General features: G+C 40.0%; 1 protein-coding gene across 1 annotated transcript in view; it reads left to right on the top strand.

Moving 5' to 3' along the window:
* Positions 1-16,240, top strand: part of ERC2 (ELKS/RAB6-interacting/CAST family member 2) — a 792,499-nt gene that overhangs the window by 455,104 nt on the left and 321,155 nt on the right. Inside the window, exon 12 of the mRNA XM_042929693.1 lies at positions 10,222-10,357. Within this exon, the coding sequence (XP_042785627.1) occupies positions 10,222-10,357 (136 nt within the window). The remainder of the gene's footprint in view (positions 1-10,221; positions 10,358-16,240) is intronic.

The raw sequence follows: 16,240 nt of genomic DNA, 5'->3' as shown, positions 1-16,240 counted from the left end.
TCCATATGTTTTTATATTACCCCAAACTGTAAATACAACTGACACCCTACCAAATTGGCCCTAATGTGCCTGTGTCTAACAGTGGAGTTGTAGGCTTTTAGAAGAATACAATACTCCCTGGAATTGTGGCAATTATAGGAATGTTTTATTTTTAAAGTGTTTAGATTTTTTTTTATTTGAGAAGTAAATGATGTGCAAGAAGATATGAGTTGGGAACTGGAGAGGAGTTTTAACCTTATGTCTTAGCCCTAACTTGAGTTTGCCCCCATGTTTCCAGAAGTTCTGTCCTAAGATCTGTTACCTGTTATCTGTTATTGTTCTTGCCCTTTTGGTTTCTTCTTAGTTCCCCTTTTTGTTGAGCATCTACTTTTATCTTCACTTATTTTATCATCTCTAAACTCTTTGTCTCTGATTAAATCTGTCTGTACAGGAAGAGCCAAACTCATTATGATGCAGTGAAGTACCAGGATATGAAATACACTAAACATTTCTTACTGTAGATTCATCCATAAAACCAAATAATTTGTTCAAAAAGTGGTCATTGAGGTTAACAGGTTCAGAGAACGGAAATTAATAGGGAAATTGCATGGCGTCCTTGTTGGTTTTGTGCTCTGCTTCGGAGCTGGGTCTTCATTTCAGTAACTGTTGCTGCCACCATGAAGTTTGAAGCTGTTAAGCTCCCACCTTCCATTCCAAGGCTCCCCTGGTAGAGAGCCAATATTCTTGGGTAATTACCTCATGTGTATCTAGTTCTCTAATAGCCAACCGAGTTGCAGCTCAGGGCATCCTATAAAGTTGGGAGTGGTGTGCCTTAAAGTGGCTGGACTACAGAGCAGAGATTGTATTCTGAGAATTTCCGTTGTTACTCTTTAGACCTTTTGGGGGCGGCCTGGGAGAAGAGAAAGTGAGAGTGGTATGAAGGAACTCGGCAACATTCTCCACAGTTGTGTGGCATAGTACAGAGATTGAGGGGATGGAGGTGGCCTCTGGAGCTAGACTGACCGAGAATCCTGCCTCTGCACTCATTCGCACTACAACTTTGGGGAGTTTCCTCATCAGTAGTAGAAATAATCAAAGGACCTGCCTAATAGGGTTGTTGTGAGTATTAAGTGAGCTAATAAGTGTAAGGTGCTTAGAGCACCTCCAATGATGTGCGCATGTGCTGCCTGTGCTTATCATTACTACATAGGAGTATTAGAACATGTCTAGACCAGGGTTCAGCAAACTGTAGCCCATGGGCCAAGTCTAGCCCTGCCACCTGTTCATGTAAATAAAGTTTTATTGGAACACAGCCATGCCCATTTTTGTGTATGTTATCTGTGGCTGCTTTCATAGTACAAGGACAAAGTTGAAGCAAAGTTGGTTACTTTCTACAGATGCTGTATGGTTCCCCAAGCCTAAGATATTTACTAGCCTAGCCCTTGATAGAAAAAAGTTTGCTAATCCCTATTTTTAGACTTCAGAAAGCTTTTCTCAGCAGCATAAATGAAAAAAAGGCCATCAGATTGCTGTGAACCATGTAGACTTTTAAAAGCCATCTGTTGCTTATGAATTAAATTAGGAAAGAGATACTGTACTGGGTCATTTCTTTTGGGCACGTATTTTTAGATCTTGGATTTAATTTCAAAAAAATACATTTATAGGAATGAGAACCTGTGTTGTTGTTGTGCTGGTGGCAGGTAGTAATGCCCAGTTGTATTCATCAGCTGTCCAGTCTGATTTCTTTTCACTTTGACTAGATACCATCTCATTGACAATAAGCTGATATTCATTACATGAAATTGAATTCTTCTTTATAGAAAATGCCTTTCTGGAAACAAATATGAGGGCAACCTTAATTCATATAAATCCCTAGATACACATTCCTAAATAATTTTATGGGTTCACATAAAACACCTAGCCAACACAAAGGACCTGTTTCATCCTTTGAATGAACAGGAGCAGGTTTTAGAATTAAATTCAATCCAGAATAACTCTGTTAGTGACAGCAGAGTGGGCATTGTGCTGGATTCTTTAAGAAGAGAATAAGATGGTTGTGATCACTGTAAAGAGGGTGCTTATAGCAGAACAGGGAAGACATTAAAGGATCAGAAATGTGTTGAGTTCTTAGCAAGGCAAGCACAGCATATTTTGGGAATTTGTAATATGAGGATCCAACTTTCTAGACTGACCAAGTCTTCCCAGAAGACCTCCTAATAGGGATACATATGAATTACCTGTGATATAAGGGCTGAGATGGGAATGAGGTGAAGAACTTTCTAGAAGAGGAAAGTGCTGTGCAGGGGTCCTGAGGATCTTACAACTCTGTGTATTGAGGGTGCAAATGTAAGGCCAGTGTGGCTGAGTAGAGGAAGTAGGTTGAGATAATACTTGGAGAGGCAGAAGATAGACGTAGTAGGAGTCATGAGAAGAAGCATGACCTTTTCCACAGGTAGTGGAAATCCAATGAGAAGTTTTAAGCAGCAGAGAAATGTGATTCTGTTTGTGTATCAGATACTCTTTCCCCTCTCCTATAGAGAATGAATTAGATGGACCAATTGGAGCTGGCATCATTGCCCAACTTGGAGGTGAGGGTAGCCTGGGCCAGGGAGGATGAGGTTAGAAGTTATTCCTTCAGTGTTGTGAATACCCCAGGATTTGGCCCTGTTCTGACAGTAATGCCTGCCTGGTGGTGCAACAGTCAGTAATCAGTGAAAAATGCAAATAAACGTATCATTACAAGTTGTGGGGGGTGCACTAGAGGAAGGGCATGGAGTGTGACTGTAGCAGTTTTGGTGAAGGGAGGGGATATTGTTGGATTTGATGCCCAGAAAAGGCCCCTGTGAAGACTCTGAAGACATTGAAGTTGAGATCTGAAGGATCAAAGTCAGCCACAGAGGAGGAGTGATGGCTATAAGAGGAAAAGGTGGGGGAGCCCCAGACAGAGAGATCAGCACATGTCTGTGCTCCGTGGTGAGAGGGACTGAAAGAAGACTGGCTTTTGGATTCCGTGGGTAAAGGTGAAAATCATGTGGGATGAGGCTGGTCGGTTCCACAGATGTGTGTTTCTATTCTCTGGGAAATGGGAAACTGTTGGAGGATTGTACATCAGCAAGGACATCATCTGACTTGTTCTGAAACACTCCCTCTCGCTGCTGGCTGGAGAATGACTTAAAGGGGGCGCAAGAGCAGAAACAGGGAGACCAGTGAGGAGAGAAGAGCATCATGGTCTAGGCAGGAAATAATGGTGACTTGAGGTGTTGTGGTAACAGGAGTGATGGAGGCAAAGGGTCTGCATACTCTGGGTTTCCCTGTCTGCATTCCTGCAGGGCACCAAAGCACCATGGGATAGGTGGAGCCATGGTGTCCTGCAGTAGGGGATGCTTGTGGGTCTGTCAACCTTGCTTTGGGTTCTCCTGGTGATGCCAATTTGGACCATATGGGCTGAGAAGCCTGAGCATATAGTCCAGTCTCCAGTGAGAGTAATGTAGAACATCACAACACATTTATCACTTGACAGTGAGAAAAACAATCACTCCAGGGCTACCATTCTCAGACCTACATGACCAGTCTGTGCTCTCTGGGTCATGACACCTACATGGGAAGCTAAGCAGCAAGACATTTGTTTGATGAATAGTAAATGGGAGCCAGGCTTTTTGGTCATGTGACCCTTGTAACTGTGTATGATTTGCTCACCAGCAACAGTGTCTTGTTCTTAGATGCCCCAGGATTAAACATTGAGTCCTGAGTAGTATGAAAAACAGGCCAGCCTTTTCCCTTTGAGTGTCCTGTGGGTACATGCCAGTCCTACCAAATGCATCTGGAGGAGGACAAGGGGTATCAGAGAGCACCTGGCTTTCTCCTTGGGGTCTTCCATAGGAGTCCCCTACTATCTGCTCTCTTTAGTGTAGGTACTCAGCCATTGAGGTGCATCCATTCTTAGGGTGGTGCTCTACTGATATCTGAAGGGAGGAGGTTCTTCGGGGCCAGAATAAGGGAGAACAGTTGAAGGAAGTCAGCCCTTCGGAACTTCTCCAGAGTGAAATATCTACAAGAAAAACAAATCCTTCTCTTGCTGATGGTGACCAGCTCCTGCTGTGTGACCTGCTTTGTAGGTTTTCCCAGTGTGGGTGGGGAAGTCAACAGTGGAGGGAGGGGAGAGTGCATATGGGCTCTAGAAGAGGGGGAGTTAAGTCATATTGGAGCTAAGTCCTAAGACCTTGGCCCTACTTGCTGCTCTTTGCTGGGAGGAGAGCTGGATTCAAGTAGCCACAGCTGGCCAGATACTTTGTCTTTCAGGAAGGACTATCATGCTCATGACACTTAGCACATTTGTATGTGCTATAAAAATATCTTTGGAATAGTTATGTAGCTTTCTAAAATGTATAGCTATGCCGAAATACTGAATGGTATTTGCAAGCTTTAAAAAAGTGGTATCATCTCAGTGGTTACAGTAAAAGCCGTTATTATCAGAAATTCTGCATGCAATACTCATTGTTAGCTTCCATTGTGTGTGTGGCCATCTACTTGTGCAGTCACTTCAGGATCCCAGCTCACTTACCCATGTTTGTCGTGACCTTCCTGCAATGCTTCCATTAGGTTAGCCTTACAGGAATGCATCTCATCTTATTATTAAGTAAAGCACACTGAAAGCTAAATGAATGACACAGAGGGTTTGATAATGCATTCCAAAGTCCATTGTTTGAGGCATTTCAAATAGCTGCTATTCCAATGTGGGAAGTAAGACACTAGATATGTATTCATGACATTACACAAGACATGATCACATTTATATTATGAGCTAAGAATGAAGCAGAGGAAACATGCTGGAATCTGTTGTAAGCATTTTACCTGTACTAACCTATTAGCTCTTCACAGTAACCCTATGAGTTAGCTACAATTATTTCCATTTTATATATGAAGAAGCTGAAGTACAGAGAGGTTAAGAAACTTATTCATAGTCACACAGCTAGAGAGTGGTGGACTTCTGATGAGAACCCAGGCAACCTAGCTCCAGAGTTTATGCTACTAGCTCCTGCCCTTCAGTGGCTCCTGGAAAATTCTTATATCCCAGAATTGTCTTCCATAGAGGTTACACCATTTTACACTCCCAGTTATACCTACATCTAGTTATTATTTAACCAAGAGAAATGAAACCATATGTCCACAAAAAATTGGTACAAGAATGTTCATTGCAACCTTATTCTCAACAGCAAAAATTTGGAAATAGCCCAAATATCCATTTAACAAGGGAATAGCTAATCAAACTGTAGTATGTTCATATAATGGAATACCACTTGATTTCAGCTATAAGATGGAACTTAGGCACAATATGAATAAGCCTCAAAAACCTTATGCTGAGTCAGAGAAGTCAGACACAAAAGGGCATGTACTGTATGATTCCATGTATATGAGTTCAAGAACACACAAAACAAATCCATGCAGATGAAATCTGGGATAGTGACTACTTCCTCTCAGGGGTCAGGGACATGAGGCTGGGTGATGGCAATGCTCTATATTTTGATTGGTCAAAAATCATCGATTTTTATACTTAATATCTGTGCATTTTCTTATATGTATTTATACCTCACTTACACACACACACACACACACACGCATACAGTAACACATGGGAACTCCCCCTTCTTCCCTGATCCATTCTGTTCCTCAGTGTTACAATGTTTACAGACTGGTGTGGGGTTTGCAGCAGTTTCCATTTCCATGGATATGTGTAAATAAACATTAAAATAGGCTTTTATATTTTAACATAAATAAGATCAGACTATATGTATTATTCTGCTGCCTGCTTTCTTTTTTGATTAACAATATGTCTTAAAGGTTTTTCTGTGTCCATACTTCAGTTTTGCCTTAATCTTCTTAGCTAGCTTGGAGTTCCAGAATATGAATGTGCTTGATTTCTTCAGCCAATTTCCTTCTGATGGATGATTTGGCAGTTTTCAAATTTTTACTTTGACAGTGTAATGTCAAATTTTGTAATGAAAATTTTGTGCATAAATATTCATGCGTATGTGCAGACATTTTTGTAGGCTACTTTCCTAAATTGGGTTTTCTTGGGAAAAAGGTATGGACACTTTGGTGGATACTGCCAAATTAGTTTATAATTTTATAACCAATTTTTGTAAGTTACACTCCTCCTGACATCATATGAGAGAGCTAGATTCTGGTATCCTCTCCAACAATGGATATTATCAATCTTTTAAGATGTTTGAGAGAAGGTAGGTGAAAACAAAACAACAACAAAAAAACCAGCATCTTGTTTCTGCTGAGATTAAAAAAAAAGAAGTTTTGATTTTTCTCCTTTATACACAATATACATATGAACTTAGAGTAGCATATGCACCTCTTGCTCCACACTGCCTCCCAGCTATGTGATTCTAGAGGCCATAAAGCCTGACACTTTCTCACCAATAAGTTAGGGAATACTTTCTAATTTTAATTTTAATTTTAATTTGATCCACTGTTCTAGTGAAAAATAGCAGGATTCTGTCCTCTATGATATTCATTCTTAATATAGTAGCCATTGTTGATCTTGATACCTATTGGAATTTTTTTTATTTAATCCAAATTCCTTAATGATGTGACATGACTTGCTTAATGACACTAGTCAATTTAAACGGACCCTACCACTGTACTCTCCAACCAACCTAACCCCTCCCCCATAACTGCTTTAAAAAATTTTTATTTAATGTTTATTATTTTTTTTGAGAGAGAGAGACAGACACACCATGAGCAGGGGAGGGGCAGAGAGAGAAGGAGACACCGAATCCGAAGCAGGCACAAAATCTGTCAGCACAGAGCCCGACGTGGAGCTCAAACCCACAAACCGTGAGATCACGACCTGACCTGAAGTTGGACGCTTAACTGACTGAGCCACCCAGGTGCCCCCATAACTGCTTTTTTAAAAATTTGCATCTTGGATATATTTTTAATGGTGTTTCCCTGAAGAAAAAAAGCTTATCCCTAGGAAACTTTATTTCCGAACATGGAGCAGGTCAGTCTCTGGCAGAGGCTTAGAATCTGATTTGCCTCGTGGGTGAGAATTTGGGAAGTGGGTATCAATGGCACTTTCTTCTCAGACAGTATTGCTAGAGGACTTTGCATTCTGCACCCCAGGAGTTCTAACTTCCTTAGTTTAGTACAATTGAGAGCTGTATGGAGGTTAGCCCTGTTTATCTATGCATGTGGGTTTACTTCTGCAGATGGTAGGAGATGCAGGACTGATAAGTCACGTACAGATTTTATTCTTGGAGATGCTGAAGTTATTACTAGCAAAAATCACACTGGTTGTTCCTTCAGCAAGTGTCTAGTGAGCTTCTGTGGGGTATTTTGTCTTTATTGGGGGATCTCATATATTTAAATTTCATGAATTCTCTCCCTCTCCTCCTACCCCATAAATTGCTGTTTCAACCTGTTCTTTCAGGTAACCTTGGCTTCTCTGAGGGATACTTGAGAGAGTGACTGTCTAGTAGGTGAGGTTCTGCTCACTCTTAATCTCTTTCCCACCTCGACCAGAGCAATCCTTCTTTTCCTTTTTGGCTTTTAAGTAAGCTTTTATTAGAAGAAAGAGTTCTGCTGCTAGAAATATATTTGAAAACCATAGCACTTCTTCAAGGGAGTGTGTGTACTTTATACATATCTATTGATGCTCATGTCTACGAAGATAAGATGATAATTTTCATCACCTTGCTGTGCATGCATCCAAATAGCCAAATTCAGAGTAGTGCCATTCACAACCAAGTTTTTCTTTTCCAGTCATTCATGTCCCAAGTCAGACAGCATTTGAATTTCCAGACTTCAGTCTTCCATTTTTCTTAGCCACTTATTTGTATTTCAGGAAAGCTTTAGGGGTGCCTGAGTGGCTCAGTTGGTTAGGTGTCCAACTTTGACTCAGGTCATGATCTCATGGTTCATGAGTTCAAACCCCACATCAGGGTCTATGCGGATAGCTCAGAGCCTGAAGCCTACTTTGAATTCTGTGTGTCTCTTTCTCTCTGCCCTCCCTTACTCCTGCTCTGTCTCTCTCTCAAAAATAAATAAAAACTTAAAAATTTAGAAAAAAAAAGGAAAGCTTTAAGGGATGCATGGATTTGGGGGTTTGTTTGTTTTTTATTTTTGGATTGAAAAAAAAACTGAAATATTCCTGAAAGTAAGGTCTGTATATGTTCACACTGCCCTGAGAACTTTGTGGGAGTTCATTATGCAAATGATGTTCATGATAATAGTCTATTTTCTTTATCAGTGGTACTTGGGGTAAAAAACATTTAGCAGTTGGTTCTAGTTAAATGTGTGCTTTAAAGATATAAAAAGTATTTCTTTATAAAAATGTCCTCTACTTAAACAATCTCTCTAATAACACTGACCTATCACATCCTATTACTGGGCACTGACCTTATTTCCTGAACTGGAAAGTGTGCTTGCCCCAGATTGGGATGAGTTTTGAAATACTATATCCTTGTTCAATTAGGAAGCAAGAGGTTGTTCTCAACATCTTTATAGTAACCAAAAGATAATTTCCTAAAAGAAGATTAGCATATAGACTTGAGTTGGTAGTTTAGAAGTTTACCTTACCTATTTGTATAGGATACAAATAAGGAAATATCAGAGAAAAATTATCTAATCCCAATGTTGACCAAGTAGATGGCTGTTCTCTCTCACCATAATCCTTTTAATAAGTGTCACTAGGAATACTAAAATCACTGCTTCAGCTGGTACTGTAAATATTCTTAAAGACCAGTGTTCAGAATATTTTCATTAGTAGGAATTCCTGATAGAAGATCATTCAGCTTAATAAACACTTCTCTTGAATTTCATTTTCTTGGAGTGGAAGGGAGTAGCCGAGTATATAATTTTATGAGGACTAGAAATAAAAGTTTCTTATTGAGAGTGTCTTCCATTTGATTAGTAATTGTTTCAATTTGACATGTTTGCTGTGTATCATCTATTCTCATCTTGTGCACATTTCCATCAGAGCAGTGATTCTCTCTTGCTTGCTCTGGGAACCAGGCTCATTGACAGCAGCTGACTTAGCAATACTGGGGAGGAGAAATTGGGGTCAGGAAGGATCCCAAAAGATTCTGCTCTGCAACCCTCCTCTTTTGGAATCAGTGCTCCTGAGCCCTCTGTACTGCCCTCCTGCCTCCTCACGTGTGAGATTAGATTTATACCAGCTGCCATGGACATGGTTGCCTAAATCTGTGGAATGTTTTGCTAAACGCTGCTGGTGAAATAGTCCACATTAAGCCTATAACTCCTCCCCCCACTTTTTTTTAACCCATCCTTTGTCTGTAGTCTTTTACTCACTTGCTTACTTTATGGTTTTGCACTTTGACATCCTGTAGATTCATTAAGAACTCTTAATCCGAACACCAGGACTTTACTTAACATGATGATTACCCAAATTGTTATTCTGTTTGAGCTAAGTGATGACAATGTATTTGATTGGAACCTTGTAATTGTTATTTTAAAATCAAAGTAATGGATTATGATCTCAGAATAGGAACATGATCCAGAAGAATAATAATAATTAGAAGAGCAACCACTTACAAGAAAATAAATTCTCCGTCATAGACCAGGGGCCCTTTATTCCCTGAGTCCTGCCTACCTCTGCAGTCCTAGGTTCTACCCCTCTTCCAGACCCTTGCCCTGGGCTAGCCTCACTGCAGCCTTCCAGTCCTTAGAAGTAGTTGGTCCTTTCTTGCCTTGGGAATTGCACTTGCTGTTCCCTGCATTTGGGGAGCATCTCTACTGGTGACTTCTTGGCTGGCTCCTTGGAGTCTTACCCAATATTTTACCACCTTAGGGAGGTTTCCTGGCCACAGTACCTAAAGTCATCCCCCCACTCAATGCCTGTCCACACATGCAATGCACGTCATCATCTGTCACAGCATGTGATTTATCACCCCTCTCCACCCCCTGCTTAGGAAACCTAAGTTGTGTCTCCTTGGTACTGGTCTGCCTCTCCCACTAGACTTAAAGCTCCATGAGTTGGGTGAAGACTATACATACCTCATTCACTACAGCAGCCCCAGTGCCATCCTGGCACTTGGCATTAAGTGGGTGATCAATAAGTACTTGTGGTTAAATGAATTTCGGAATAATCTGAAGTTCCACCTTTTCCCGAATCCATGTCAATATATTCTATTCTATCCTTAGTACTCATGTTGTGATAACATATGATCTTCCAGTGGTTGAATTTAACCACACTCTGCTGACTTTTCTCAGGCACATGAAGGATCAGAATAAAAAGGTGGCCAACCTCAAGCACAACCAACAGTTGGAAAAGAAGAAGAATGCCCAGTTACTGGAAGAAGTCCGCAGGCGAGAAGATAGCATGGCTGATAACTCACAGCACTTGCAGGTGAGCTCAGGCTCCTCCTCTTTATACCTAAATAATTGGAGATTGACTTCCTCTGACATGCATCCTTTGCTGTGGAAAAATATGCACAGAAATGGGGGCCTTGCCTTAGCTCTGAGTCCAGCACTAACCGTGTACTCCCAGAGAACCCAATATGTCTTTACAATTATGGAGTATCATTTTCAGAATGGTGCCCAAGAAGAGCTGATTATGCTATAAAATCTAATACTGCACAGAGTCTCTTGGTTCCTATACCTCACCTTAAAAAGTAAGGGCCGCATTTATATTTTTAAGCTTAAAACATAGAAGCGTCCTCCTTTTAGAATTATATTTAAGTGGCTTTGGCGTTTGTAGAAGGGTAATGTATGCGTGTTATCACAGAAGGTATTTGAAAAAGGATGCTTTCAGATAGTTTACAAAACTGGTTTTGTTTTGTTCAAAACTCTGAGGCTCTGAGGCAGATCATTATTCTGTCTTCTCTGTGGAATATAGTTATCTCTGAACGGACAGCCCTATCTGAGAAACCAACTGGCTGACTGAAAACACCAATTTTTCCTCATTAACCATCCCTATTTTTGGCAAAGGAGCTCTCCCCATGTGCTCAATAAAACATTCAGGCTAAAACAGGGCATTTGCTTTGAAGTTCCTTTATTTATTCCAATGTGCTTTAAACAGAGTAGTTTAAGTTCAACTTGGCCAGAGTTCATGTTACATTTTGCTTATTAATTAGTGTCTTTCTGTAGTTATATATCAGGTTTCCTCCTTGGAGATAGAAGAAGTTAGATAGTTTCAATATGTACTCACAGTTCATCTTTTTAATTGACCAAAAGAGAAATAAGTAATTATTCTAGGGTAGGAAATACAAGGAAATGTCTTGCACAGAGCATGGCACGTGGAGATTACTTAGTCAATATTAGTTTCTTTTTCCTCTGTATCCTAGAGCTGCCTTTATGGTTTCAGTCAAGCCCCTTTGTTTGGATACCTGATTTGGTTTGCACAGTAGTAACATCAGGTCCTTTGTTCAGGCGTGGGACCACCTTCACATAGACCATTAGCTTATTTGAATCCACAACTTCCTCCATGTTCTTGTCCCAGGATTTTGGACCTTGGTTTCCCCCCCAGTCATATGAGATATTAAATTGGAGCCTATAGACTGAGATAATGAGAACTAAAATTTGTAGAACATTTTATTGCCAGGCATACAGTCTCAGTTTTTCTTCACCACAGTGTTAATGATTTTACATATGGTAAAATTGGAATCTCAGAAAAGTTATCAAGCGACATGCTAGTAAAAGAGTGGAGGTATACCTGACTCCGGGTCTCCCTGCTTTCAAGAAACTAATGTAGAGGAACCATAACAGTAGTAGCTATCATTTATAGAATTTTTCAGTATACTAGGTACTGTGCTGTGTACTTTATAGCACCTATTTAATTCTTATATGAGCTGGGTTAGTTGGGATTCTTAGTTGCAAGTGACAGGAACACAACTCAGTCTTAACTAAGCAAAAAAGGGCATCAGTTAACTGAATAGGACAGTTAACTGAAGGGTAGACTTCAGGCCTGACTTCATTCAGATATTCCAACAGTGGCATTAGGAATCCATCTCTACCCTACTCATAGTTGCTCTTTGTTGCTTTGATTCTTAGGAAAGCTGTCCACAGTGATGCCAACCATGGCCATCAGCAGCCAGCCTCCATTGTGAGCGCAGTCACCTTGGGGGAGGAGAAAAGTTATTTCTTAGTGGTTCTAGCAAAAGTTCAAAGAATGAAAGAATGCATATATTGACAAGGCCAGGATGTGACCACCTGGAGCTTAGAGGATAGGGGTTAGCCACACCCAAGTCATATGGGCTGAGAGTGGGAATAGGTGACTTCCCACAAAAAAGAAAGGAGTGTGTTGGTAGAAGTTATGCTGGACAGTAAAACTATAGAGTGCACTACAACCATCTACATGGTGGTTTAACTGTTATCCCATTTGATGTTTGAGAAGAAGGATGCTGAGAGGTTACGTAACTTGCCCAAGATTACTCGGCTAGTAAGTGGCAGAACCAGGACTCAAACTTAATCTGACCATCTTTAGATGGTGAGAGTTCTGGAGAAGAGTTGTAAGAGGACAACAAGAAAACTGTTGAGTGGTGGAGAGTCTTCATGGAGCGGTTGGGATTAGAGCTGGATGAGTCTGACATGGGAGGGATGCAGCAGTAGGGACAGCACTCCAGGCAAGAGAACCATCAACAAAGGTATAGAGTCTGAGTAGAGCAAGGTACAGTCAGGGCACAGAACATAGCAGACAAATTCAGTGTCATTTTCAGTGATGTAAATATTACTATCTTTCTTTAACTGATTTTGGAGCTTGAATACCCAGGATTTATTCCAAGCTTCAGAATTTACTAGCTGAATGTGCTTGGGCAGATGACTTACTCTCCCTTGGCTTCAGTCTCCTCATCTGTAAATTGGGACTAATCACAATTACATCTACTCCAGAGTTGCTCTGAAGATTAGAGTCAATGCATATAGAGAATTTAGAATTGTACTTGGCACAATCTATGCTCATAGTAAGTGTTAATGATTAACTGTTATTATGAGAACGAAGAAAAGGTAAAAGGAACATTTTGTGAAATTGTCTATGATGTATGTGGGTATTTATACAGTTCTACTCTGTTACGTGTTGAGCATCAAAGTTGCTGTCATTTCTATTTATAGTCATTTCTTTTCTAAGGACACATCTAGTTATGGAAATTAATGTCTTGTTTTGACTCATGAACTTTTGCATAGCAATATTTTTATAAGGGGCCTTGATGACTACCTCATAGACCTATTCATAAAAGATAGCATGGTCTGGAATTACTTAGTTGCATTCCTGACCACCCCAAATAAAGGATAGCATTTGAAATGCAATAAAAAGTAATCACAATTAATTTTGATGAAAATGTCTCTGGTTAAGGTTAATAGAGAGTGAAACTCCCACTTTCTTGGATTGTTAAGCAGATATACTCAGATGCAATAATTACTGCCTTTTGAGGACAGAACTTTCCTTTCTTGGGACATTTGATTTTTTAATGTTACTGTTGTTTTAAGTATTTCCTGTTTATGAGTTAGCTTCTTAATCCTTTTAATAAGTGTCTGTCAACTAGGATCTTGTTTGGTTGGTTACATGGGTGGTGGATTGGTTGGTAGTTATGGGATTGACACCTACTAAATTTGATTTTTTCTACACTAGTTTTTTTGTAATGGTTGGACATGCTGACTTCTTGAATCAGCCAACCAAATAGGTATCATATCCAGAGAAATATCAGGTAGAGTGTTTTCTGCAACAATAATAGCTGTTGGATCAGATTCCAAAGGAGAGATTGAAGAGATTCAGCCTGTTATTAAAATTGGAGACAAAGTTGAATATATTCAAACTAGGACATAATAGCAACAGGCAAAAACTGGGCCGTTTTAGTCCAATCTAGATATGCAGTCATGCTAAGAAACATTTCACAAACCCAACCTTCTTTAGTTCTTAGGTTTATAGTTTTATGGCAGGAGTTGCAAACTCAGATGCCTTTAGGGTCTAGGTTATTAGCATAAATAAGAAACAGGTTCACATGTAAGAAAAAATTATTATGTCTCATTCTTTCAGCCTTTTAATTTTCCTTTTTGGTGGAGATGTATCAGTTAGCAACTGCCATAATAATGCTGTGTAGCAAATCATCCCAAAACTCCATGACTTTAAAGCATCAATAGTTATTCTCACAGATTTTTCAGGCTAAGTGGCTCAGCTTCTCCAGAGTAGACTTGGGTGGGCACGCCTTTTTCTCACTGCAGGTCTGTGGGTGGCTGGAGCAGTTCCATTCCACATGTTTTTATTCTGAGACTCAGGCTGAAGGGGTGTCAGTGACTTAGGAGAAACTCTTCTGATGATAGTAGCAGAGGCACAGAGAGTAAGCAAAAACATACAAGGTTTCATAAAGCCTAGACTTAAACTGACATTTTTTCACCCCACCCCACTGGCCAAAACAAGGCACATGGCTGAGCAAATAAGCAAGGATTGGGGAAGTACTCTCCCCATGAAGAGAACATTTTACAGGGGCAGATACAAGGAAGGGTAAGGGCTTGAGGCCAATTGTTCAATCTGTCAAAAGAGATAGGATTTGTAGAAATATTTCCCTACATAAGAGAAAACAATGACGTAGACATAATGAAAATTACATCCTAGTATATGGATGTGATAGAGAGTGGTAGGGACTGTGAAGAACTCAAGAGCCCATGGCTCATCAAAAGGAATTGAGACCACCAAACTTTGGCTGAATGCTGCCACAAAGGTAGGTCTAGGGTTGAGAGACCCTATGATTGCCATAAAATAGAAATTTTTATGTGGAATCTATGGGTTTAGTTCACTTATAAAAAGCACTGTGGGTTCTCTGAAGCACATGTGCAATGGAATTGACCACTGGTTGTCTCTGTTGCACAGCCCTGCATTCTGATCCCACTGGCTTCTCATGATACAAGTGAAGAGACCAGCACCCTAGCTAGCCCAGCTTGATCCATTAAGGACAGAAGACAGTTTAGTGCATTTGTCCTGAGTCCTTTTCCTTTTTTGTCTGAAAATACCTTGAATACCTTGAATTATTGCCCCTTGGAGAAAATACCCACAATCTATAGGAATAGAGAGTGTTCTTGATTTAACTTCTTAAATCATGTTTTGGAGAATTTGGCAAGGAGAGCAGGAAGGGAGAGATAAAGAGCCATGAAGCTGAACTGTCCAGTTTTCAAATACCGACCCTTATTACTATTAGCTTAGGAGTAAGGCTGGGAACCTCTCTGACTCTCACATTTTTTCATCCATAAGTGGGAATTACAGTCTCTACCTCCCTGGGTGGGTTAAATAAGATACACTGTATGAAAGGGCCTTGCACAGTACCTGATCTATGTAGGGTTCAGTTCTCCCAGAGAGACTGATAATGAGCTTTTAACCATAGAAATCAGTGACCATTGGGAGTATCGTCCAACAGATCCTTTGCAACTATTTTATACTGATGAGTAATACAGATATAGAGCATACAACAATAAACGAGTTTCCAATAAAACATTAAACAACATATTGGGCAATAAGGAGGAAAATTAAAACATTTTTCAAGTTTATGTTGAATTGTATGTTAAAGGTGAATATAAGATCATGATTTTTTTGTACAATTCTGTAGAACTGTTCTCCAAGACACAGATTGTAGAGGATGATATTTATGTCTGGCCTTGGGGCTTTGGGCTTCTGTGTGTCCCCTTAGAGATTGCATGGAGATTTTTCAACAAGGTGTCTTTCCGGAGATTCACACTAAATCGTCATTACCAGAATGGGATGCATTCCCACCCCATACCCCCAGCCTCTAGCTATTTCTTGCTGAGTAAATATGCCAATTTGAAATCCCATTGGACATCTTTGTAGATTTTGGCTGCAATTTTCCCTGTGCAGTTATCGAGTTAATGAACTAACATTCTAAGAAATGCACAAGCCAATATTTTATGTTCTTTTTCTGTTGTATGTCTGCAGAATTCTCTTCAATTTATTGCCTGAAAACTAAAGTCTGTTCTTGTGTGCTTCCGTTTCCAAATTATAGGTTCCCAGGGAACTGTAAAGTTTCTTCTCTGCCAGTGGTTAAACCCAAGTGTGATGAGTTTAAAAAGCAAATGAATGTTCCCATTTATTCTTGTCCTTTTAGTAGAGTTCTAAGAAATAAAAAAAAGCTAGAAAGACAATTTTATTTTTCAATTTGTGTGAGCCTCTACATCCATGTCTTTTTTCCAAGGGGACTTCCTTTACTTTGCTTCTCCAATTAGAGTTAGAGGAAGTGTAACAGCTAACAGAGGAAGTGTAACAAACAACATAAACCTCAAAAAATGCATAGCT

Source organism: Panthera leo, chromosome A2 (assembly GCF_018350215.1).
Source record: "Panthera leo isolate Ple1 chromosome A2, P.leo_Ple1_pat1.1, whole genome shotgun sequence".
Classification (NCBI taxonomy): domain Eukaryota; kingdom Metazoa; phylum Chordata; class Mammalia; order Carnivora; family Felidae; genus Panthera; species Panthera leo.
This window is presented reverse-complemented; position numbering and strand designations above follow the sequence as displayed.